The sequence below is a fragment of the Trichomycterus rosablanca genome, chromosome 6 (genome assembly GCF_030014385.1).
Source record: "Trichomycterus rosablanca isolate fTriRos1 chromosome 6, fTriRos1.hap1, whole genome shotgun sequence".
Lineage (NCBI taxonomy): Eukaryota > Metazoa > Chordata > Actinopteri > Siluriformes > Trichomycteridae > Trichomycterus > Trichomycterus rosablanca.
In genome coordinates, this window is record NC_085993.1 from 16,766,641 (window position 1) to 16,791,523 (window position 24,883).

General features: G+C 39.4%; 1 protein-coding gene across 1 annotated transcript; it reads right to left on the bottom strand.

Moving 5' to 3' along the window:
- Positions 1-519: 519 nt before the first annotated feature.
- LOC134316316 (E3 ubiquitin-protein ligase RNF182) lies at positions 520-15,404 on the bottom strand. The gene is made up of 2 exons (XM_062996670.1): positions 15,235-15,404; positions 520-2,327 (listed from the first exon to the last, which is right to left on the bottom strand). The coding sequence occupies exon 2, from the start codon at positions 1,724-1,726 to the stop codon at positions 968-970; it is 759 nt and encodes a 252-aa protein (XP_062852740.1). The 5' UTR covers positions 1,727-2,327; positions 15,235-15,404; the 3' UTR covers positions 520-967.
- Between the last annotated feature and the right edge of the window lie 9,479 nt (positions 15,405-24,883).

Sequence of the window (24,883 nt, forward strand, 5' to 3'; positions counted from 1 at the left end):
CATCAGTGGTCACAGGACGCTGCCCACGGGGTGCTGTTGGCTGGATATTTTTGGTTGGTGGACTATTCTCAGTCCAGCAGGGACAGTGAGGTGTTTAAAAACTCTATCAGCACTGCTGTGTTTTATCCACTCATACCAGCACAACACACACTAACTCACCACTACCATGTCAGTGTCACTGCAGTGCTGAGAATGACCCACCACCTAAATAATACCTACTCTGTAGTGGTCCTGACCATTGAAGAACAGCATGAAAGTGGGCTAACAAAGCATGCAGAGAAACAGATGGACTAACCCTAGAACTACAAAGTGCTTCTATATGGTAAGTGGAGCTTTATTGATTTATTGTTATGGCTGATCAGTACACTGTATACTATAGAAACTGTATAGCAAATAGACATAGTTTGAAACTTTATTGATTATCTAATAACAGTTTAGTTGATTTGAAGGCATTTGTTTATTCTCATAACAATGACAAACATCATTTTCTATATACAACATTAAAATAGAGCATGAGAACTGACATGCCTTACAAAGGCAACTAGGAACTTTGACAAGTATAACAAGACTATACTTTCAAGTTACACAACAAATGGATTGTCAAAAGTAGAGAGGACATTTTTACTCATAGAACAGAACAAATCCCATAGTCTCCATGTTAGATAAGATAAACTTTCATTCTATTATTAGTGGGATGTAAAAGGATTACAGTCATGTTGAACGTACCCTGCCGGAGGAAAAAAAAAATTGCAAGTTGAGGCAATCTAAGCTTAATACTTACAACCTGAAATGGTTGTGAAGTCTGAACTGCTTAAGTTAGACATATATTGCCCTTTATATGAAAATGGTTTAACATGTTCACTTTAAAATGCTGGTATGTTCCAGTGCAACGGTAGATGAGCAGTCAGAACAAAAGAACAAATTTGTCATTTTGGCTTTATTCACAATCTCTAACGTTTGCACGCTGCTATGTTGTGATAGCCTCCATGATCTCATGGCACAGGCACTGGCAGAAGCCGTAAAAGACGCACAGGACGAGAGTGGACGGCACCAAACTGACTAGGATCACGCCTAATGTAAGCTTCTGAATCATGAGCAAGTAGATGCCCAGAGGAAGCGAGCTGAAGTAGATCAGGCAAAGGAAGCCCATGACAAAGCGTGGCACCGTGTGCGATGTCCATGCTCGCCACTTCTGCACGGGCACGTGGCACGGCAGAGAGTCCAAGCTTGCCGGTCTGTACAGGCGCACCATGTTTAGCATCCCGGTGGAGTCCGGCGATTGTGACTCTCCTGGTACCTCCATGATGGTAATGACCAGGCAGTCTGAGGAACTATGGGCCTGTTCTCTTCCCCCTTCATTTCCATTTCCTCCTATTTCTCCTCCACTCAGACTGGTTGGGGTGAGGAGAACTTCACCTGCAGGGACTGAGCCACTCTTTCTTACTTGTTCCTGGTAGGACAGGATGGCCAGGATGTTGCTGTCATCCTGCAGGAGCCAGATTTCCTCATCGGGCAAATGTGTCTGATGGCGGCAGAACGGGCAACTGACGACGCCGGGTGATGACTCCATCTCGGCCATCTTTTTCAGGCATCTAGCACAGACGCGGTGCAGGCAGGCAAGCAGCTTGGGCTTGCGGGCACGTGCGTCATAACGGCTGTAGCAGATCTTGCATTCCAGCTCCTCCAGCGTGTAGACCACACCTTCTAAATCTGACTTGTTACTCATCTTGAGAATGGAGAATCTTGCAAAATGTCCCTTGTAAACTCTGGTTTATAGGTGTAGCTTTATTGTTAATAAAGCTATATGGGCTGTTGTAATACCTGCTGTGGACTGGGTTGTTACTGGGTGCAAACAAAACCTATTAGTCCATACAATTTCACCTGTGATTAAACACTGATGACCTAATAACCGGTATTGTAGTTAGACATGTTCACAGTGCATGCAAAAAGATTTGTCATGCATGTTAAAAAAATATATATAGCAGTGTTTTATCTGATATTTATTCATAAACAATAAAGCCTAGCTGTAAAATAAATACTGTTTTTAAAAGGGAGGTGATAAAGTAGTCGAGCCACTGAAGCAACCTCTGTAATGTCATTCTAGTTTAAATTCCTGAGCTAACACAGGTCATCCGTAGCTGATACATGAACTGTCTGAAGGAACAGTCTTCATCAAAATACTGCGTAAAACCATCCTTTAATTTCTGTTTTTTTGTTCCAACAGTTGAAAAGGGTGTTCTTAGGGACTGGCAACCCACATCTGATGACCATCAAGTATGGAAGTGCAAGTTTTCAGAGGGTAAGAAGATGCAATACTTTGCTTCTTTCTGAAACCAAAACAGAAATACAGGAAAGTATTAGTAAAATAATAATAATTACATTGATAATGCCACTGGTTATATATACAGAATCTGTACAAACTTGAATTCCAGAAAGGTTAAGACAGTATGTGAAATGCTAATTAATACCAAAAGCATTGATTTGTAAGCTTGTTTTGATCTGAATTGAGACAATGGTAGCTCAGCAGTTAAGGTACTGGAGTACTAATCAGAAGGTTCCGGTCCAAGCCCCACCACTGATATGTTGCCATTGCTGGACCCCTGAGCTAGGCCCTTAACCCTCAATTGCTTGAATTGTTTTAAGTCATAATTCTTGTATAAGTCAGTTCTTATATGTTTTTTTTCCTATTTTCTATTTATTTATGCATTTTCTCCCGATTTAGCGTAGTCAATTTGTTTTCCGCTGCTGGGGGTCCCGCGAGGAGGGTATGTTGCTGCTCTCGCCTCCTCCGACCCATGTGCAGTCCTAGCGGACCCCTTCTTTTCGCCCATGCTTTCTGCACAGACGCCTCTATCTGCTAACCAGAGTCCTTACACAGCATTTGAAGACCCCACCCACTTAGTCCGGTCAACCCACCCAGCCGACATGGTGGCCAATTATTGTCTGCTGCAGACACTGCCAATTGTGCCCGCTAGATGGTGCCCAGCCGACCAGTGGCAGAGCCGAGATTCGAACCGAGGTGTTCAGAATCTAGGTGCTGGTGTGCTAGCGGAATATCTTGCTGCGCCAGCTGGGCACTTAAGTTGGTTCTTAAATAAAATAAGTAACTTTGAATAAAAGCATCTCTTAAATTCCATAAGTGTAAATTGAAACCAGAACAAAGAACAGAACAAAAATATACTGCACTAATAGATATTTTACTAGACTGTAGTTATGAAGGGTGTTGATGGGTTCTAGGAGTAAAAAGTGAAAAGTGCTTTAAGCAAGTAAAGGTACTGCACCTAAAGCAGCAAAATGTAGAAGTGAATTTCAGACCAATTCTCATCATGACTAAAACTACTCTTCTAAAACAACCATAAAAACTCTTATAACCAATTAAAACTACACTTAAAATAAATATTTAAAACTTAATAAAAAGTAATAAAAACTTTAAAACTTAAAAGTATTCTTCTATTCAAAATGAAATTTAACGTGTGGGGTGGCCCAGTGGCTCGGTGGGTAACACTGTTGCCTTACAGCAGAAAGGCCTGGGTTCAGTTCCCAGGTGGAATGGTCTGGGTCCTTTCTGTGTGGAGTTTGCATGTTCTTGTGTCTGTGTGGGTTTCCTCCGGGAGCTCTGGTTTCCTCCCACAGTCCAAATACATGCAATCTGGTTAATTAGAGATACTAAAGGTGTGTGCCCTAGGTGTGTGTGTTTGTGCATGTGTGTGTTTGCCTTGTGATGGACTGGCGACATGTCCAGGATGTTTTTTACCCTTCGCCCCGTGACCCTGAATAGGACAAAGAAGTGGTAAAACAGACAATGAATGAATGAATTTTACATGTGTGGTGCCTTAATCAACAGGCCTTGTCACATTTATGTCCTCCTTTCTTCAAGACACTTTCACTGGAAACATAAAGCTGCCAGTTACCTCACGGTCATGTTTGTGTGTGTGTGTCACTGTATGGTCAAACAGGAGAATTATGGTGGTCCTAGCATGTCTCATTATTTACACTTGACAAAGAAACAAATCAATTCACACTCAAAATACGACAGTATGGTAGGAAGCTTTGCTCAAGACCAAGTTAAGGTGCTAACACTGGTAAATTAGCTTTTGGTTCCTCTGGGAATTCTTATTTCCCACAAGTCTATAGGAAATCCATAGCAATAGCCATTCCACAAATTTACAGACATCTCCTTCAAATTAACACTTACTTTTTATTTCCAGTCTTTATTTTCCTGCTTCTATTTTCTTCCTGACACGCGTACCAGCTATCTCTCTGTCTCAGGGTGCAGGTTGTTTAAATTTGAGCTTGACTATAAATAGCACGACCATGCTGGAGGAAACAAACTGGTCTTAATATAACAGCCCCCCACTATCACCGCAGATACCCTTGATGACTTTGATAAAGTGTGTCCCACTGCCACCAACTCACACAAGAGACATACTACCCTTAACACCTACCCATTACATGTAGATCTACACATATATTATTATGCCCAATTTGTACTTTTTTGCATACCGTATATTGTATATATGAACCTTGTACATTTGCTACACCCTACTTACTTTATTTTTATTAGTATTAGTTCTTCTTCTTTTGCTTGTTCAACTATTGGAAGCCACTAATTTCCTTCAGAATAAATCTGTCTGTCTGTCTGTCTGTCTGTCTGTCTGTCTGTCTGTCTGTCTATCTATCTATCTATCTATCTATCTATCTATCTATCTATCTATCTATCTATCTATCAGAAAAAAAAACAGACCCAAGATTTCTGACTGTGACTGTGTGGCAGCTTGTTTCCAAAAAATGCTTATGTAAATTGCAGCGGGCTTTATTTACGCAAGCAAGCAGGCTCCGACCTGATGTCCGAGATATAGTGTGTGATAAGTGCAGTTTTGCCAGGCTAAACTCACTACCTATTAAAAATGCAGCAAGCCAATACACGCCTGAGGGCACGTCTACATTTAGCTGAGTAATCAATGTAGCTGCACCTTCAGTGATGCATGTTAACTGTGTGATGCATAAATCTCACCCACTGTGCTTAAATAGCATGAAAGGGCTATTTTTAGGTAGCCACGGAGGAAGGGCTTCTGTTTATGTTTTAGTATCAGCATTTCTGTTTCTGTATTGACCAATGTTTATAGTGGTGCTTTATCTGAGCTCAAATCCAAGGACTTTAGCACCTAGCACGACCTCTGTCCTGTCATGCAACATAAGCCAGTGGGCACACTTCCTTCGAGGCTCTAAAATAAGACGTTGCAGTGAGCTCAGACTGACGCCAGCATCCTTTAGCTGACATGAAATGTCAGTTTACGCTCAATGCCAAACTAGAACAAAATCTAGCCTATGGTGCTTTAACAACACAACCAAAACAGGTGGGTACACCCTCCAGGGGTGGAACAAAAAACAAACTGATGTTAAATGCAAAGTTTTTTCAAAATCAATAAAAGTGCTAGGTTTTTTGTTCTAGTTTGTAGCAATGGCACTTTGCATTGTATTAAATTAAAAGACTTGGAAAGATGTTAAGATGTCATCAGTAAACCACAGCAGTAAATAGACTGGGAAATATACACTGACCAGCCATAACATTAAAACCACCTCGTTTCTACACTCACTGTCCATTTTATCAGCTCCACTTACCACAAAAAAGCACTTTGTAGTTCTACAATGACTGACTGTAGTCCATTTGTTTCTCTGCATACTTTTTAGCCCCCTTTCATGCTGTTCTTCAATGGTCAGGACTCTCCCAGGACCACCACAGAGCAGGTATTATTTATGTGGTGGGTCACATGGTGGTGGTGTGTTAGTGTGTGTTGTGCTGGTCAGAGATGATCGCTCATCTATTGCTGCTGTTTGAGTTGGTCATCCTCGAGACCTTCATCAGTGGTCACAGGACACTGCCCACAGGGTGCTGTTAGCTGAATATATTTTTTGTTGGTGGACTATTCTCAGTCCAGCAGTGACAGTGAGGTGTTTAAAAACTCCATAAGCATTTTGGTGTCTTATCCACTCTGTGCACTACTCTGTAGTGTTCCTGGGACTTGACCATTGAAGAACAGCATGAAAGATGGCTAACAAAGCATGAAGAGGAATAGATGGACTACAGTCAGTAATTGTAAAACCACAAAGTGCTTCTGATAAAATGGATAAGTGGAGCTGATAAAATGGACAGTGAGTGTAGAAACAAGGAGGTGGTTTTAATGTTATGGCTGTTATGGAGTTTAATACAATCCCAAACAGAAACTAAACGATACAGAGCCAATCCAGAATTGAATATCTGCACTTTCTGATCCCCAGGTGGGGCGGTCCGGCAGTTTGCATGTTCTCCCTGTGTCTGTGTGGGTTTCCTCCAGGAGCTCAGGTTTCCTCCCACAGTACAAAGACATGCAAGTGAGGTGAATATGAGATACTAAATTGTCCATGACTCTGTTTGAAAACTTGTGTACTGATGAGTCTTGTGTAATGAGTAACTACTGTTCCTGTCATGAATGTAACCAAAAAGTGTAAAACATGATGTTAAAATCCTAATAAATAAATAAATCTGCACTAATTTTGTAGACAAGACAAAATGTAACTACGATCACTTAATGTAACCACTACTGTCAGTTAGAAATTAGTAAGCCATTACTACAGTAAGTAATTTTCTCCAGTTGGTTTGAAGGTTTCTCTGATGTTTCTCCAACATTTATGCATCTTTGTTGATTTTTGGTTCAGCCACTGCTTAAAATGGTAACAGTAGGATAATCGAATGTATTTAAATGTGTTTATATATTTGGAATCTTTTTCTTAGAAATGATTTTGGTGTAAATGACACATCACAAACCTATGATATTACACATGCATTTACAGTACTTTAATACTATTGCCGAACGTTTCACCTTAGGTTTTACCTTAATTAAAAATGACTAATACCAATAAAATACACATTTACTGTTTTACTGTTTACCTAAATGTTCTTTTTTTCTATTTTTTATTTATGCATTTTCTTCCATTGTCTCCCAATTTAGCGTATTTGTCTTCTGCTGCTGGTGGATCCCTGATTGCAGTCGAGGTGGGTATATTGCTGCTCACACCTCCTCCGACCTGCGTACAGCTCTTAGAGGAACCCTTTTTTACGCCTCTCTCTCTGCGAAACAGGGTCCTTACACAGCATTTGAAGACCCCACCCACATAGTCCGGTCATCCCATCCTAGCAGATGGCAACACCGACTTTCGAACCCAGGAGTTTAGAATCTTGGCGCTGGTGTGCTGGCGGAATATCCTGCTGCGCCACCTGGGCGCCCTAAATGTTCTTTTGGGTGCATCATCATTGGCATTGTCATTTATGAAAATCAACATGAGTATATGGAAATGCACCCACCATGCACAAAACTCTCTGAACATTACATATATTTAATGCCCAGTTCCCCCACTTTAGTTTTTAAGTCCAAGATACCAGAACATATGTGGTGCCAATCTGATGAAAATTTACATAATAAGTGTAAAATGTAATCATTAAGATCCCACTGCTTTATTAGTTTTTTTTTACATATTAATGTTCTATATTGTTTATCTTGTTTGCTGTAAAAAAGGCATTTCATTTCATGAAGTATTCATATAAATAACCATTAATTAACCTTAGATTACTATCTTAATGATGCAAGAGGGAGAGAAATACAGGTAGAGATGCCAGCAGTATAACGGATAAACACCATCTGTGTTCCTGTCCTGCGGTCAACAAAACGGACACAAACCAGTCTTTCTGTGCCAACACTGCTGCCCCCCTTTGTGAAGAAGGATCTGAAATGTCATTCCTTTAAAGCAGAATTTATATCTACAAACTGCTTATAGCTGGTTTAGGTTTCAATACATTTATTCCTAATGACAATTTTCTGAGCTATTTTTTGTATAATTAAACATTATCACTACTGCTTGCAAATAAAAGAGATATTTTTGGCTAAAGCAGTAGTTCAACTGCAAATGAAAGTAATGAATACTTAAGTAGGTTTACATGTTTGCTAATTAAAACAAAACCAATAAAACAGACAACCAGCTGCATTTACATTTTAATTTACCATGCTAATGTAAACAGCTTCTTTATACAAACCCCATTACCGGAAAAAAAACAAAAACCGTAGGACATTTTGTTAAATGCAAAAAAAGAATGAATCTATGATTTCCTATTTATCTCTATCCTTTATTAAACTGACAAAAGTGCAAAGAAAAGATTTTCAGTGTTTTTACTGACCAACTTGACTTTTGCAGATTTTGCCAGCAACTCAACTCAAAAAAGTTGTGACAGGCGCTCAGGTGCTGCAGCAGTAAAACACGGTAGCTCACTAGCTCTTGAGTTTGAATCTCAGCTCTGCTATCAGCCGGCCAGGCATTAATACAAAAGTTGGGACAGAGGCATATTAACTATTGTGTTACATCAACTTTCCAAGGTATCATACTTCCTAATCGTTTGGGAACTTTGGATACTTATTGTTCCGGTTTTTCAAGTAAAATCTTTGGCCACTCTTGCTTGATACAAGACTTCAGCTGCTCAATAGTCTGTGATCGCCATTGTCTTATTCTCATCTACATGAGACATCATACATTTTAAATGTAAACAGATCTTTACTGCAGGCAGGCCATTCAAGCAAACACACTCTGTGTCTATGAAGCCACACTGTTGTAGCACGTGCATGATGAAGCTTGCTATTGTCTTGCTGAAATAGCAGTGAACTTCCTGTGACAAGATGTCACTTTGATGGCAGCATATAACTCACTAAACTCAGGCAGGTATTAAATTCAATATTTGTTTATATTTTTAAAAAAATGGTGGCCGCTCAGGTGGCGCAGTGGTAAAAAACACACACGCTAGGGCACCAGAACTGGGATTTCGAATACATCGTATCAAATCTCAGCTCTGCCATCTGTCTGGGCTGAGCGGCCACATGAACAACAATTGGCCTGTTGTTCATATAGGGGTGGGGTATTAAGCTGTATAGGAACTCCTCGTAACTGATGCACTACGACCTCTGCTGATTGATGATGCCTGCACAGAGGCGGGGAAAAAGTGCGGATCAGGGTGTGTCTGTCCGTACATGTATACAAATATTTATATTACATATATATACAGTGGGGGAAATAAGTATTTGATCCCCTGCTGATTTTGTAAGTTTACCCCCTTACAAAGACTTGAACAGTCTATAATTTTTATGGAAGGTTTATTTTAACAGAGAGAGACAGAATATCAACAAAAAATCCAGAAAAAAAACATTAAATAAAAGTTATAAATTAATTTGTATTTAATTAAGAGAAATAAGTATTTGATCCCCTACCAACCAGCAAGAATTCTGACCCCCACAGACCGGTTATGTGCCCATGAGGCACACAAATTAGTCCTGTCCCTGTATAAAAGACTCCTGTCACAGAATCAGTTTCTTCCGTTCAAATCTCTCGACCACCATGGGCAAGACCAAAGAGCTATCAAAGGACGTCAGGGACAAGATTGTAGACCTGCACAAGGCTGGAATGGGCTACAAGACCATCAGCAAGAAGCTTGGTGAGAAAGAGACCACTGTTGGTGTGATAATTCGAAAATGGAAGAAATACAAGATCACAGTCAATCACCCTCGCTCTGGAGCTCCATGCAAGATCTCACCTGGTGGGGTAAGAATGATTCTGAGAAAGGTGAGGTCAGTCCAGAATTACACGGGAGGAGCTTGTCAATGATCTCAAGGGAGCTGGGAGCAGAGAAATGCTGGATATGACCCCAAGAACACCATCCCCACCGGGCATTTCTTTGCCTCCAAACACGGCGAGTGGAGTTGATGCCAAAGAGCTAAATTTTGGTCTCATCTGACCATATCACATTCTCCTAAGCTTTCTCTGAATCATTCAGGTGTTCATTGGCAAACTTCAGACGGGCCTGTACATGAGCCTTCTTGAGCAGAGGGACTTTGCGGGCACTGCAGGATCTCAATCCATTACGGCGAAGTGTGTTACTAATGGTTTTCTTGGTGACTGTGCTCCCAGCTCCCTTGAGATCATTGACAAGCTCCTCCCGTGTAATTCTGGACTGACCTCACCTTTCTCAGAATCATTCTTACCCCACCAGGTGAGATCTTGCATGGAGCTCCAGAGCGAGGGTGATTGACTGTGATCTTGTATTTCTTCCATTTTCGAATTATCGCACCAACAGTGGTCTCTTTCTCACCAAGCTTCTTGCTGATGGTCTTGTAGCCCATTCCAGCCTTGTGCAGGTCTACAATCTTGTCCCTGACGTCCTTTGATAGCTCTTTGGTCTTGCCCATGGTGGTCGAGAGATTTGAACGGAAGAACTGATTCTGTGACAGGAGTCTTTTATACAGGGACAGGACTAATTTGTGTGCCTCATGGGCACATAACCGGTCTGTGGGGGTCAGAATTCTTGCTGGTTGGTAGGGGATCAAATACTTATTTCCCTTAATTAAATACAAATTAATTTATAACTTTTATTTAATGTTTTTTTTCTGGATTTTTTGTTGATATTCTGTCTCTCTCTGTTAAAATAAACCTTCCATAAAAATTATAGACTGTTCAAGTCTTTGTAAGGGGGTAAACTTACAAAATCAGCAGGGGATCAAATACTTATTTCCCCCACTGTACATACAGTATATACACCTTGCAAAAGCATGCAGAGGTGGATAAGCTATTTAAAATTGCTCCTAGGTGTGAGTGAGTAAACAGGTCAGTGTGTAATGCCCTGCAATTGACTCAAACCCTGTCTAGTTTTTATACCTGTCTTGTACCCAGTGTTTTCAAAAGGTACAAAAACACTGTAATATGGTCAATCAAGATAGCAATTATTAAATAAGAATGAATAAATTTTAAATATTGTAATACCATAATAATATTAATACAGTTAGCAAATATCTATAATTAAATGTTGCATTTGTAAACAACAGCCAGCCAACTGCAAGAAAAATCCATAAACAATAAATTAGGTCATCCATCTATCATGACTTAGGACAGACTGCTAAATGACTTTATTCAAAATGCATGAATGTAATGCTGCAGGGTTCAATGTTAATGATTCATATAATTCATACCATCACTCCCATTTCACTCTGCCCAGAGCAGCTTTGCATTTCTCACTTAAATTAAAGTAATGTTTAGGGCAGATCTAAGATAAGCTGAATGTTCTGCTTTGCCATTCTTTTAGAATTCTACATTCTACTAACTGACCTGTAGTCATGGATTTAAAAGTACTTATAGGCTTAGATTCCAGTTCTTTAATAGACTAAAAATAGCACCTTAAGTCTATTCTTTAGCTAGCTGGAAGCTGATGTGGAGATTTTAGAACAGGAGTATTGTGCTCTGTTTTTGTTTTTTTGATTAAACCGCAGCTTTCTGAACAAAACAAAGTTGTTTTGAGGTCTTCTAAAAGAAAAAGTACAGTTATCCTGCTGAAAATAAGAGCATGTATCACTTTCTCTATATCTTGTGCTGATTTTGGCTAAATTCTTAAGATGATAGAATATTTTTTGGTTATTGTTTTAATGGGGTTAGCAAAGGTATATATCAAATACCAAGATTTCTGATTTGGTCTTTAGTTTTCAAGCTCTGGGTCCAAGGTGTACTAATTTGTAGACATTTCCCTTTGCTGCTAAATATCAACCACTGTTTTGTTCTTATTTCATTGAAGTTCTGACTAATCCAGTTAATCATAGACTGCAAGCATTGAAAGGAGGCCTGCATTTCAGCATTTATTTAATTACAGACCATTTACCTGGTCGAAGTCACATTGGGTTTGGCAGCACAGGGTGCAAGGCAAATATTTGTCCTGGACAGGGTGCCAATGCATCATATAGCAACACACACATTTCCCACATTACTGTATATTCTGCTTGTTTTGGAAAGGTGGGAAGAAAAACCAAAATATCTGAATTAAAACTTATGCAGACACATGGAAAGACGATCAACCTAGGTCCCCAGGAACCTTCTTAATCAGCTAGATTAGAACAAAAAGGGAAAATCCAAATACATAATTTTGGGCCTGTATATCCCTAAATCCAGGGTTGCCAGACAGCCTGAACTGGTTAGCTCTTTGCTTGTATTGTATTGTATTGTATTTGTCATTGGCTTTAGATTAAATTGCCTGCCAAAAAATAAATGAAGCTAAGGACTAATGGAGGATTTATTGCAAAGGAACAATTACTGCCAAACAAGCATCCTTTAAACAATGCATAAAACCTTTCACAGCACAAGATAATTAAACGTGTGCTATTCACACCATTAACAGTCAGACACATGTATAATTCACACATTGAACAGGTCTACCTGCAGGCCTCTTTTGGACTCTTGCCACAGTCTAAATTTATCTTCTGTCTCATAAAAAAAATGTGCCTGCACTGGTGAGGATGACTTCTCTCTCTGGTTTATGATTAGATGGGACAACTTGGTGGCACTCTCTCATGAGAGAGGAAGTACTTGATAAATCCACTTTCTTCCACCCCACTGTGAGTACAGAGCTGTCATACTGACACAAGTCATTAGTGGCCTAGTTCTGAGGCAGCTCCTTTTTTGGGCTTCTCAAAAAAAGACAGTGCCTTTACTTGCCAACCTACCTTTGGGTGTCTATAAATTATGAAAATTGTGCATGTAGAGCAGGGACTGAATTAACTATGTAGCATGCAACCATTATGTTTTATTTTAGTCAGTCTGCTATTTAATTTTCAAACACGGACAATGTACAGTTTCTAAACTGTTTCAAATGTAATTTATACTGTTGTAACAACTACAAGTGATATGTCTTTACCTTATTGTTTCCATAACAAAGACTCTCTTGGCAAAACACTAAATCATTATGTAAACAGGGAGACCAAACCCTAAACAATCACACCTGTGGAAACCATAAAATATTAGCATAAAATATAATTGCAATACAAAATTTTCGGGTATGTTTGTGTGGCGTAATGGTAAGATAATCTAATTTTGTAAACCTAGCCACTAAGGGGACACATATCAGTGCACCTTTAGTGCTGGTCCCAAGGCCGGAAATACAGGGAGGTTGTGCTGGGAAGGATATCTGTCTTAAAAACTGTACCAAATTAAATATGCAGATGAATAATCTGCTGTGGCAACCCCTAACGGGAGCACTAGAAAAGAATCATTAAACTTAGATTTTGTTTTGATAAGCAGAATCTGCCGGCACTGCTTGTAAATAATAGTGTTACCCACTAGTGGCAAATCTGAACACATATTAATGGTGGGTGGGATTAGCAGTTTGGGAAATATTTAAAACATAATATTCTTTCTTTATTGTGGGTTTTCTGAAACATACACCAACCAATTATTTGATAGTGTAGAAAGTTTCATAGTGTAATTTGACTTGACTTTGTGATATAACTTCCTAATTGTTTATTATTGCTTATGATTGGCTATATATACATATGTAAAGCTAGCTAGTTTGACTGCTGCTAACTAGTTTAACTAGTTTAGACAATATGTTATCTTTTACTGTGAGATCATCTGTCTGTCTGAATCTATAATTCCAAAACCACCAATATGGTAAAACATGGCTAACGCTGTTCAGAGTCAAGCAGGCTTTATATCACCAGGCTGTCGCATAAGTGAAAAGCAAAAGAAATAACTTTATTTTTGCTCCACAAAAGGATTTTTTAATCTGTTTTCATCAATTTAAAAGTTTCATAGTTTTTAACATTATAAATTGCACTATTCAGAAAATATCATGTTTTTAAAATATATCTATCAAATTAACATATATGTTGTGTATATGCTATATGGCATAAGTTACTTTAAAGACTACTAAAGATTTTTTAATGTGGTCAAGTACTAAACCTTTTGAAAACCTTGACCTGATCCAGCCTTAACAAACTAAACTTAAACTTGAGAATAATGTTTTTTGTTTGTTTGTTTGTTTGTTTTTCCACAAATGTATTTTGGTGTATTTTTAAAAAACTGCAGTACTTATAATATAATACTTGCAGTACTTATAATATCCTAAACTCATACCAATAGTTTTACAAGTTTTACAGATTTTTGTTTGTTTTTTAACTGTGGTTTTACATCAATCAATTATGAAACACATGTTTGCAATTATGATGTCATAATTGTAATTTTCAGACAAATGTTTATAACCTCATATGTCTGGATTACAATTGATTAGTTATTGCAGATATAATTCACCAGTCACAAACTTCAATTTTTAAACTTTGAAAGAGATGAATAACTAAAATATTTGTTTTTTGATACAATGGAACTTAGTACTTTAATAGTGTATTAAATATCATGTACTCGAGTAATACATTTTATTGAAATAAAATTTTGGGTAAAGCAAGTCATTTCAATGACCCATTATTATTTAAGCTAATGTCCTTGAAATTGCAGCTGTGCTTTTGTCGACAGGATAAGCCTAAAGCAGCTTGTTTTCCTTGAGGTAATTAAAACTTGTCCCCACAGAAGACCTTGCATAACTGTCTTAAGTGTGTCGTGTTGTTCCTTCAGTTTATTACTCGTGCTGGCAGGCTACCTGATCATGCAGAGTTCACTTTGACGCCAATTTTTAATCATTCGGTCAGTGAATGATTAACAATGTTGTCATATGTTTGAAAAATAACAGTGTGCAGTGTGATTGTGATTAATAGAGATGCTTTATAACTAATAGCTCTGGTTTAAAGGATGACCTGTTTGTATAATCTGTTGCAAAACAGATTATTTTTATTTTGTATTAGGTTGTTATGCTCTTGAAGCGAGTCACGTTAACAAAAAGCGTCCTTATTTAAGTAATATTTTGGGGTTTACACAGATAGGTAAATGTTAACACACACTTTTATACGTTTTAATAAAAATATGAAATAATTCACTGTCAGATTTACCTCACATGTTGCCACAGTCCAACAGGTATACGACATTAAAATCTAATATTAGATTAAAGCCACACATGGGCACGAAAAAAGACACGAAAAGAGACGCAGGGAATGAAATAATGCTCTATAACTGCGCCTGCATGTCATTAATATGAGAAAAGAAAATATCCGCAGACTGATTAGCGTGGGAGCCATCAATTCCTGTCAGTAAACTACGTGAGGAATGACTATAACAAGGTGCGTCCCTGTTGCTTCCATCAACTCTTGAACGCGTTGTATTAAATATTCACCGTTACTAGGTTGATAACGATTAATGTGGAGCTTCTATGGCGACGCAAAAGTCTAGTGATAGTCATTGTTCAGCGGCATGTGTTGGTGCTGAAAATGCTATGAGCGGTTCATTTAGAGTACTCACCCCTGCATTAGGACATACAAAAGCCGCATGTGTGCAGTCCTCTGAGGCTCAGCAGCTCATGTGTGCAACATGTTCCTGTTCAGTGTGCGGTGGTGAGTCAGAGTCACCACCATGTCCATCATGATGCCGATGTAGGTTCAGGCCAAGCGGAATCAGTCCATCCCCCTCACTGATCACTGCGGTAACGCTACAGCATCCAACTCGCTCACCGGTTACTGTGGCAACACCAGCCGGCGGCGCGAGCTGCGACCTGATCAAGTGAGTGACGGACAGGAGCGCGCAAGTTCAATTACCATCTCCAGTGCTGCATTACTGTTCACCGTGCTGCATTAAAAACAATACAGTGCGGTGTTATAAACCGTACTGTTAACAAACTCTGCATTAACACATATAGGGATGCATTACCATGTCCAGTACTGCATCAACATATAGTGTTCCATTAAAGTTTACTGTGCTGCATTAACACATACAGTGCTGCATTACCCTATGCAGTGCTACATTACCATCAACCGTGTTATATCAACATAAACTGTGCTGCATTATTACAGACATCGATGTACAATCAGTAGAATCAGTGTACATTTAACATACCTACACAAACGTTTATAGTAACACATAAGTTCTAATAAATAAAGTATAATAATGAATAAAGTCTGCCTAAAATTAAAAGCTGGGAAAACATGGCTAACACTGTCCAGAGTCAAGCAAGCTTTACATCACCAGGCTGTTGCGTAAGTTAAAAGCAAAAGAAATAACTTCATTTTTGCTTCACAAATTTTGAAGGATTTTTTATCTGTTATTATTGTTTCATACCTTTTAACATTATAAATTGCACTATCTAGAAAATATCATGTTTTAAAAAATACTCATTAACACATAATATGCATTAACACATACAGTGCTGCATTACACTATACAGTGCTACATTACCATCAACCGTGTTATATCAACATAAACTGTGCTGCATTATTACAGACATCGATGTATTATTCAGTGTACACAAACGTTTATATTAACACATAAGTTCATGCATTAACATATCTAATGCTGCATTAACATTTACTGTGTACAGCAGCAACCTGGTAGTGATGGGGCTTGAACCAGCAACCTTCTGATTACTAGTCCAGTACCTTAACCACTAGGCTACGACCTTCCCCCTTTACTATATACAGTGCTGCATTAACATGCACTGTGTTGCATTAATATTCAGTGTTGTATTTACAAGGCTGTATTTACTTACACATTAAGGCTACATTACATACATTTACACATTAAGATCTAAAGTCCATCAAGAACATGAACAGTACTGCATTAACACCTACCTTATAGAACTGTATTACGTTTCACAGTGTTATATTGACATTTATTATCTACAGTGTGGGTGCTGCAACAGTAAACACAGTGCGTTTATAAGTGCGCTACTTACATTTTTTTTATTATTAGCTACAGCACACAGCACAATTATTCTTATTCTTATTATTATTATTATTGTTGTTGTTGTTGTTGTTGTTGTTGTTATTGTCCACCTATTCTAGGCAAAGTGCCTAACTAGTTTATCCAGATTTATCAGTTAAGATGTCTTGCCCTTGAGATGCCTACCAGAATGTTTTCAAAACATAAAGCTACCAGTAGATGCTGCTGCGCACACACAAAACCTAAGGTGATCAAAACACAAAAGGACTTTCATACCTTTTAAAATATACCTAGACTAGGTGCCCCTGTGAGGTGTTTCCTGATATTCCACAATATCTGCCCTATTAGTAACTGTAACTGGACCAAACTATAAGACCTCAAAATAACAGAACTTGCAGAGTATTACTAAAGAATAGTTAGGCTGTTTGACTGTCTTGCAAAGTGCTATCCTTCTTTTAAAAATGACAAAATAGTTTTAAGTTACTCAGATCATAATCTACAGGGTGGGCCATTTATATGGATACACCTAAATAAAATGGGAATGGTTGGTGATATTAACTTCCTGTTTGTGGCACATTAGTATATGGGAGGGGGAAAACTTTTCAAGATGGGTGGTGACCATGGCGGCCATTTTGAAGTCGGCCATTTTGGATCCAACTTTAGTTTTTTCAATGGGAAGAGGGTCATGTGACATCAAACTTATTGAGAATTTCACAAGAAAAACAATGGTGTGCTTGGTTTTAACGTAACTTTATTCTTTCATGAGTTATTTACAAGCTTCTCTTTGTTTACAGCCATTGACATGTCGCAGAGGTTAACACGTGAGGAGCGGATAGAAATTGTGTTGATGTCTGGTGAACGCAGTACCCGGGTCATTGCAGCAGATTTCAATGCAAGACACCCTACGAGACCACCCATCTCCCATGCTACAGTTAGCAAACTGCTTGCCAAGTTTCGTGAAACTGGTTCAGTGTTGGATTTGCCAAAATGTGGACGCATGAAAACTGTCACTAATGAAGAAACATCAGTGGCTGTCCTAGCTTCATTCAGCAAGAGCCCACAGCGTAGCACTCGCCGCATGTCACTGGAGAGTGGCATCAGTCGAACATCCCTTCGGCAGATATTAGCTACTCACAAATGGCACCCTTACAAACTCCAGCTGCTGCAGCATCTCAACGAGGATGACCCAGATCGGCGCACTGAATTTGCAGAATGGGCAAAACAAAAATTGGAACAGGACCCTCAGTTTACACAGAACATTTTGTTCAGTGATGAGGCAAACTTTTATGTGAATGGTGAAGTTAACAAACAAAACCACTGCTATTGGTCTGACACTAACCCACATTGGATAGATCCCTCCAAGACTGTTGGAACACAAAAATTGATGGTATGGTGTGGTATATGGGGTACAAAGATAGTGGGGCCATTCTTCATCAATGGAAACCTCAAGGCCACTGGATATTTGAAATTGCTACATGATGATGTGTTTCCCTCTTTATGCACTGAAGCTGGCACGTTCCCTGAGTTTTTCCAGCAAGATGGTGCACCACCACATTATGGGTGTCAGGTCCGAGCATTCCTAGATGAACAGTTTCCTGGAAAGTGGATTGATCGTCGTGGGCCAGTTGAATGGTCCCCAAGGTCTCCCGATCTGACCCCCTTAGACTTTTATCTTTGGGGTCATCTGAAGGCAATTGTCTATGCTGTGAAGATACGAGATGTGCAGCACCTGAAACTACGGATACTGGAAGCCTGTGCTAGCATTTCTTCTGTGGTGTTGCTATCAGTGTGTGAAGAGTGGGAGAAGAGGGTTGCATTGACAATCCAACACAATGGGCAGCACTTTGAACACATTTTATAAGTGGTCAGAAACTTGTAAATAACTCATGAAAGAATAAAGTTACGTTAAAACCAAGCACACCATTGTTTTTCTTGTGAAATTCTCAATAAGTTTGATGTGTCACATGACCCTCTTCCCATTGAAAAAACTAAAGTTGGATCCAAAATGGCCGACTTCAAAATGGCCGCCATGGTCACCACCCATCTTGAAAAGTTTCCCCCCTCCCATATACTAATGTGCCACAAACAGGAAGTTAATATCACCAACCATTCCCATTTTATTTAGGTGTATCCATATAAATGGCCCACCCTGTATAATGACTGGCATTAGTAATGTCAATGTAAATTTTAATATTTAAACCTCATAGCTACAATCAACTTAATACAACTGTCCTAACACAATGTTTGTATATAGACTTCTTTCCCTGCCAATGCTTACTGTACAGCCGTCATGTCAGTATGGAATCATGGACAGCACAATAATTTGTCTTTACAACATTGCATGAAAACTATCTGCACATTATTTAGTAATTATACAAGGAGAAAGAAAATTAACATTTTGAGTCAATACTGAAGAGTCAATATTAATGCAAAATGATATGGTATGATTCCTGTTACATTTGGCATTTAGTCTACACACTAGTCTACAATAAAAGCATTATACAAACAGTCAAATATGGTGGTGTTACTGTTGTGATGTGGGTATACGTTGCTGCCTAGGGTGACTTGCCACAGTTAACAGAGCCATAAGCTTTCTACTAGAAAATCCTGAAAAAGAAAATCAGTTCATGATCTGAAGCTAAGAATAAATGGGTGTTTCTAAAAACACTACAAAAACACAAAATAAAGCATTTGGAGTGTCATATTTGTACTGCAAGCTTTAGATAAAGGCAATACCTTAAATTGGCAGTGGCAAAATGAAAGCATTTCTTTTACAGAAGAGTTGGTTGAAATGTTCTGGCCAGTGATGTGAAAGACGTATCTCTGGTTATCAGAAATATTTGGTTGCTGCATAATCAGTTATTAAGTGAAGGAACAAGAAAGGTGTGTGTGTGTGTGTGTGTGTTGGGGGTGGGGGGGTGGGGGGGTGTTGATGTTCTGTTGATTCGTACCAGATGCCTCAGCCTTTATGTCCTGCTGCATTAATTTGTCTTGGTCACGCAACAACCTGTCAGCGTGTTGTGACTTATCTTTTGGACCACTGTGGGTGGGAACCACTGTTACATGTAAGCATCCATTGCTGTTTCAGAGATAGTTAAACTATGTCCTAGTTATAATAATTTGAAACCCAGATTTATGCTGCCCATATTAGCTGCAGTCAACACCTGTATTATGAGTAACTACCACCAGTTCCACATTTGCATATATACCTGACCATGAAATGCACAACTGTTGCTAAATAGGCACAGCCATGCAATTTTTTTTTTTGGGTGGGGGAGAAGTGGCCTAATCAGTGTATAAGAAGATAAATTAAGAAGTGGGTTTTGTGTTTTCTCACGTTCTTTTTGTCTAACTGTTAAATTTAAACCTAAGTAAAGTAAATAAGTAATAACTACTTTTTATAGCAATGTATGTGACTTGTCTGGACTGTTGGGATTACATTAGGTGGGGTAAGCTACAGTATAATTTAATAATGGTTAATGAAATCACACTGTTGCATAATACCGTTAAATATGAGGATGTGTCTCTAATTTTATTTGTGATATTAAAAGACATGATATAAACTCATAGTGATGGCTGGAAATGTGTCCAGGCTTGAAGTAACATTTCTGATGTTTGCAGACAATGTTGACTTTTTGGTCCCTTCTGAGACAGAAGGGGCCCTGGCGGTCCCTTTGACATGCACTTACAGTTTGAGTAGATACATATGAAATAGCTACGATGAGTATCAGCACCTTTAATTCTAGACCATCTAGATAAATAGTGATATGCTCATTTCACGTGAGAGTTTAAGTACCTTGTTCATGAGTGACAGAGCATTAGATTGAAAAGTGGACTGAGGGCAGACATTTTGCAATCACTGTAAGTTTTATATATATACATTTTTTTAATTTTCCTTCCAATCTAGTCGTATCCACATACCACATCCACATCCACTTGTACTGTATATCCTCTACTGCTGCAGACCCTTACCCTGACTGAGGAGAGCTATGACTAACACGCCCCCTCTGACACGTGTGCAATTGTTAACCTTTTTTTTTCACCTTCACCTTGCACAGAGACAGGGGATAGTGGAGATTGCTGCCTGACACTGTGCAAGATACGGATCTTCATATGAACATGTGCCATCAATCAGCCAGCAGAGGTCATAATTCCAGCAGTTATGAGAAATCTCCTATGTCATTCCCACCCTTGGACGAGCCAATTATTGTTCGTATGGCACCCGACCTGATGAGCTGAAATTTGAACTCGTGAGTTTGTGATGTCAGCTCTGGTGTGCTAGCACATTTTTTGCTGCGTCACCCGAGTGTCCCATTGTAACTTTTTGTATTGGTGAAGCCAACATTGAGTTTGGGGATAAAGCTTTCTCTGTACTGGTCACTATCCCAATTCTTATCTATAGCTATAAGCTGTGGGTAGTGATAAAAAATAAAGTCATAGTTACAATCGGCAGAAATGGTTTCTTTCTTAATCAGATGGCTGGGATTACTATTTTTGACACAGTATAAAGCTTAGCAATTTGGGAAAACATCAGAATACCGTCACTGCTTCTTCTAATAAAAAGTGGACATTTAAAGTGGTTTGCAAATCTTACAAGGATGCCCCGATAGTTGAAATCTGCAGGAGCTGTTTTGGCACTTCCAACTGGGCAGAGACTATGAGGCAGAACCCAGAAAGTGCTGGTTGAGTGTGTAATACCATGTAATAGGCTTAAATTATTGACACATTTTGGGCACATTATTGTTGTGAATTTGGATTCTTGGTTACAATAAAATGCTACCAAATTGGCCTCTTGATTAATCCCACTTATCACTTTGGATTTCCTAAACTCTCACGTAAACAGAAGTTAAACATAAAAGAAACATATTTCACATACATTCTGTTCATAATAATTTCTAGCTAATTCGTTACATTAATGTTTACTTGGGTCGTTACCCAGAAATTAACACAAAGACAACGCAATGGCTCCATCTTATGGCCATATCGCTTTGTGATGGTTGGCTGCACAAATGGGTCAGCTTTCTCAAATGCCCTCTGCCTAGTGTTGCTTCTAGCTGACTAGCCCCTGATAATGCAATACATGTCGTGATGTTGTCAATTAAGCTTATGCTTAATCTTCCTAGTCTTCTGAGTTCCTCCACAAGTCCTGTTCAATGTTGACATGATGGTGACCTGCTCAGTGCTTCAGCAGTTTTCTGATGCATTTGCTCTCAAAAGCCAGAAGCGTCTTCCTTCCGCTTTCTTCAGTATCCAGGTCAGAGAAATCATAACTTGGTGATGGTGATAATTGACTTGTCAATTTGACCACAACTGCCATGCCCATTGACATTCTTGACTTCACTTTTTTGATACTCTACTTCCCAAGTATAAAAAAGAGTACACTTGTTCCAATGCTCTATACCATAATCACCAGTACTTCTTGAGTGTTTTTGCTGCAATCATAAGCATGTTACATTCCCTCGCATCCTTTTTGAAACAACACACCAGCTCCTGTAGTTTCTCTGGTGATGTTACTAATAATAATACAAATGGAAAAATATGTGGAACTCTGCCAGCTGCTTCAGTTTGAAAAATGTAAGCTATATGTTGCAGTTCTAATTTGTTATAGGTCTTTTGTGGTTGATACCTGCTAACAATTGGCAACCTACGTTATTTTGATCTAATTTCAGCTGTGATTTAGACAGTTCCATGTGCAGTTTACCTCTATACCACCTGTAATTCCCCTCAAAAATGCCTGCTCATAAATGTAAACATTTACAGTAAAAAAAGATTTTTCTGATCTTTGTCACCTACCAAATTAATCTAAAAACTGACATAAAATTATGGCTTACACTTATAAGAACCTTTTTAAATGGTAAAGTGTTAACAAGCTTCTGACTCTTCTCTTGTGGAATCTTCTGATTTAGGGTTATATAAAATATATTTTATGTTGCCACTGGTTGCCGCTGACACATTTGTTCCAGCCTTCATCAGGTCATTCCCATTGTCAAGATGAGATTGCTAATGTTTCTGGATGAAATGTTGGGCTTTTTCTCACAACCCACGGTTTTCTGCGGCACACAAGTTTGTAGAGACAAATGTTTTCAAACAGTACTCCCAGCAGTGTCTGCAGGAATGGTCAAGGTTTTGAAAATCTTCTCATACTAACTGCTTCTCTCCTCTCTCAACATTTGTGACAGCTTCTCAGATTTTACCATGATTGCAACACTCTGAACAGTTAAATCTCTGGGTTGTGTTTATATAACACATCACAGCTGAATTAATTTAGGAGTGGTAATTAAGTTTCCAATGGTTTAAACATTAAGCATTTGAGCATTAAAACTAACACTAGGTTTTATGATCCACATTACTACGTTGGGGTTAAATATGTGTGGGATGGCAGTAATAACAACATATTCTGCTACTCTAAAATACTACATACACTGACCAGGCATAACAACATTATTACCATATACCATACCATATATACACACACACACACACACACACACCGACTAGGCATAACATTATGACCACTGACAGGTGAAGTGAATAACACTGATGATCAGACTCAGACTCAGCGTTATTGTCATTCAAAACCATGTACATGATTAGAACGAAATGCAGTTACTTAGGTCTCGGTGTGTGTAAACATAATAAAATATAAAAATATAAATAGCAAGAGAAACTATGTTTAGTAAAAATAAAACTTAAGACTTAAAAACTTGAAGAAATAACTAAGATAACTAAGGAATTTTAAATATTTACATTTACATTCAAGTATTGCACAGGAACTACAGCAGCTTTATGCGGATCTAAAGTGCACGATTCAAAGTATAGCAGCAGAAAAGGGCAGCACCAGTTCACAGGTGTTTAAGGTAACTGGTGCATAGACAGTACATGAGGGGTGGAGCAATTTAGCAGTCTGACTGCATCCGGAAAGAAGCTGTTTTTCAGTCTTGTTGTTTTTGCTCGGATGCAGCGCAGCCTCCTACCAGAGGGAAGGGGGGTGAAAAGTCCATGTGCAGGGTGGGTGGGGTCACGGAAGATGCAGGCAGCTCTTTCCTTACACCTTGTTGTGTATATGTCCCCGATGGGTGGTAAGCTGCATCCGATGGTCCTCTGTGCAGACTTTACCACTCTCTGCAGCGCCTCCTTCTCTGCCACAGTGCAGCCAGCATACCACACAGTGAGGCAGGTGGTCAGTGTGCTCTCCACCACACAGCTGTAGAAGGACCTGAGGATGTCTGTGTGAAGACCTGCCCTCCTCAGCTTCCTCAGCAAATACAGGCGTTGGTTGGCCTTCTTTATGACAGCCATGGTGTTGGTATGCCAGGTGAGCGTGTCAGTCAGGTGAACCCCAAGGTACTTCACTGAGGGGACCATCTCCACAGCTAATCCATCAATGAGTAGAGGAGGAGGGGATGTACCAGTCCTGTGGAAATCCACAACCATCTCCTTGGTTTTCTGAACATTGAGGATGAGATTGTTGTCTCTGCACCACCATGTTAGGTCCTCCACCTCCTTCCTGTACGGCGACTCGTCTCCATGGGTGATGAGTCCGACCACCACTGTATCGTCTGCGAACTTGACCACGAGGTTGTTCTTGTGGTGTGCTCTGCAGTCGTAGGTCATGAGTGTGTACAGTAGTGGGCTGAGCACACAGCCCTGGGGGGAGCCGGTGTTCAGGATGATGGTGGAGGATGTGATGTTGTTTATCCTGACATTTTGAGGCCTGCAGGTCAGGAAATCCAGGACCCAGTTACACAGGGAAGAGGAGGTTCCCAGTGATTCCAGCTTGGACACCAGTTTCTGCGGGATGATGGTATTAAATGCAGAACTGAAGTCCTCTTCAGTTGATCTCTTGATCACGGCATCTGTTAGTGGGTGGGATATAGTAGGCTGCAAGTGAACATTTTATCCTCAAAGTTGATGTGTTAGAAGCAGGAAAAATGGGCAAGTGTAAGGATTGGAGCAAGTTTAACGCGTTGGCCAAATTGTAATGGCTAGACAACTGGGTCAGAGCATCTCCAAAACTGCAGCTCTTGTAGGGTGTTCCCGGTCTGCAGTGGTCAGTATCTATTAAAAGTGGTCCAAGAGAGGAACAGTGGTAAACCGGCGACAGGGTCATGAGCAGCCAAGGCTCATTGATGTACGTAGGGAGCGAAGGCTGGCCCATGTGGTCCGATCCAACAGACGAGCTACTGTAGCTCAAATTGCTGAAGAGATTAATGCTGGTTCTGATAGAAAGGTGTTA

What these genes read in the sequence shown, in the direction of transcription:
- LOC134316316 (XM_062996670.1), bottom strand. Translation starts at nt 1,726, where the DNA reads ATGAGTAACAAGTCAGATTTAGAAGGTGTGGTCTACACGCTGGAGGAG.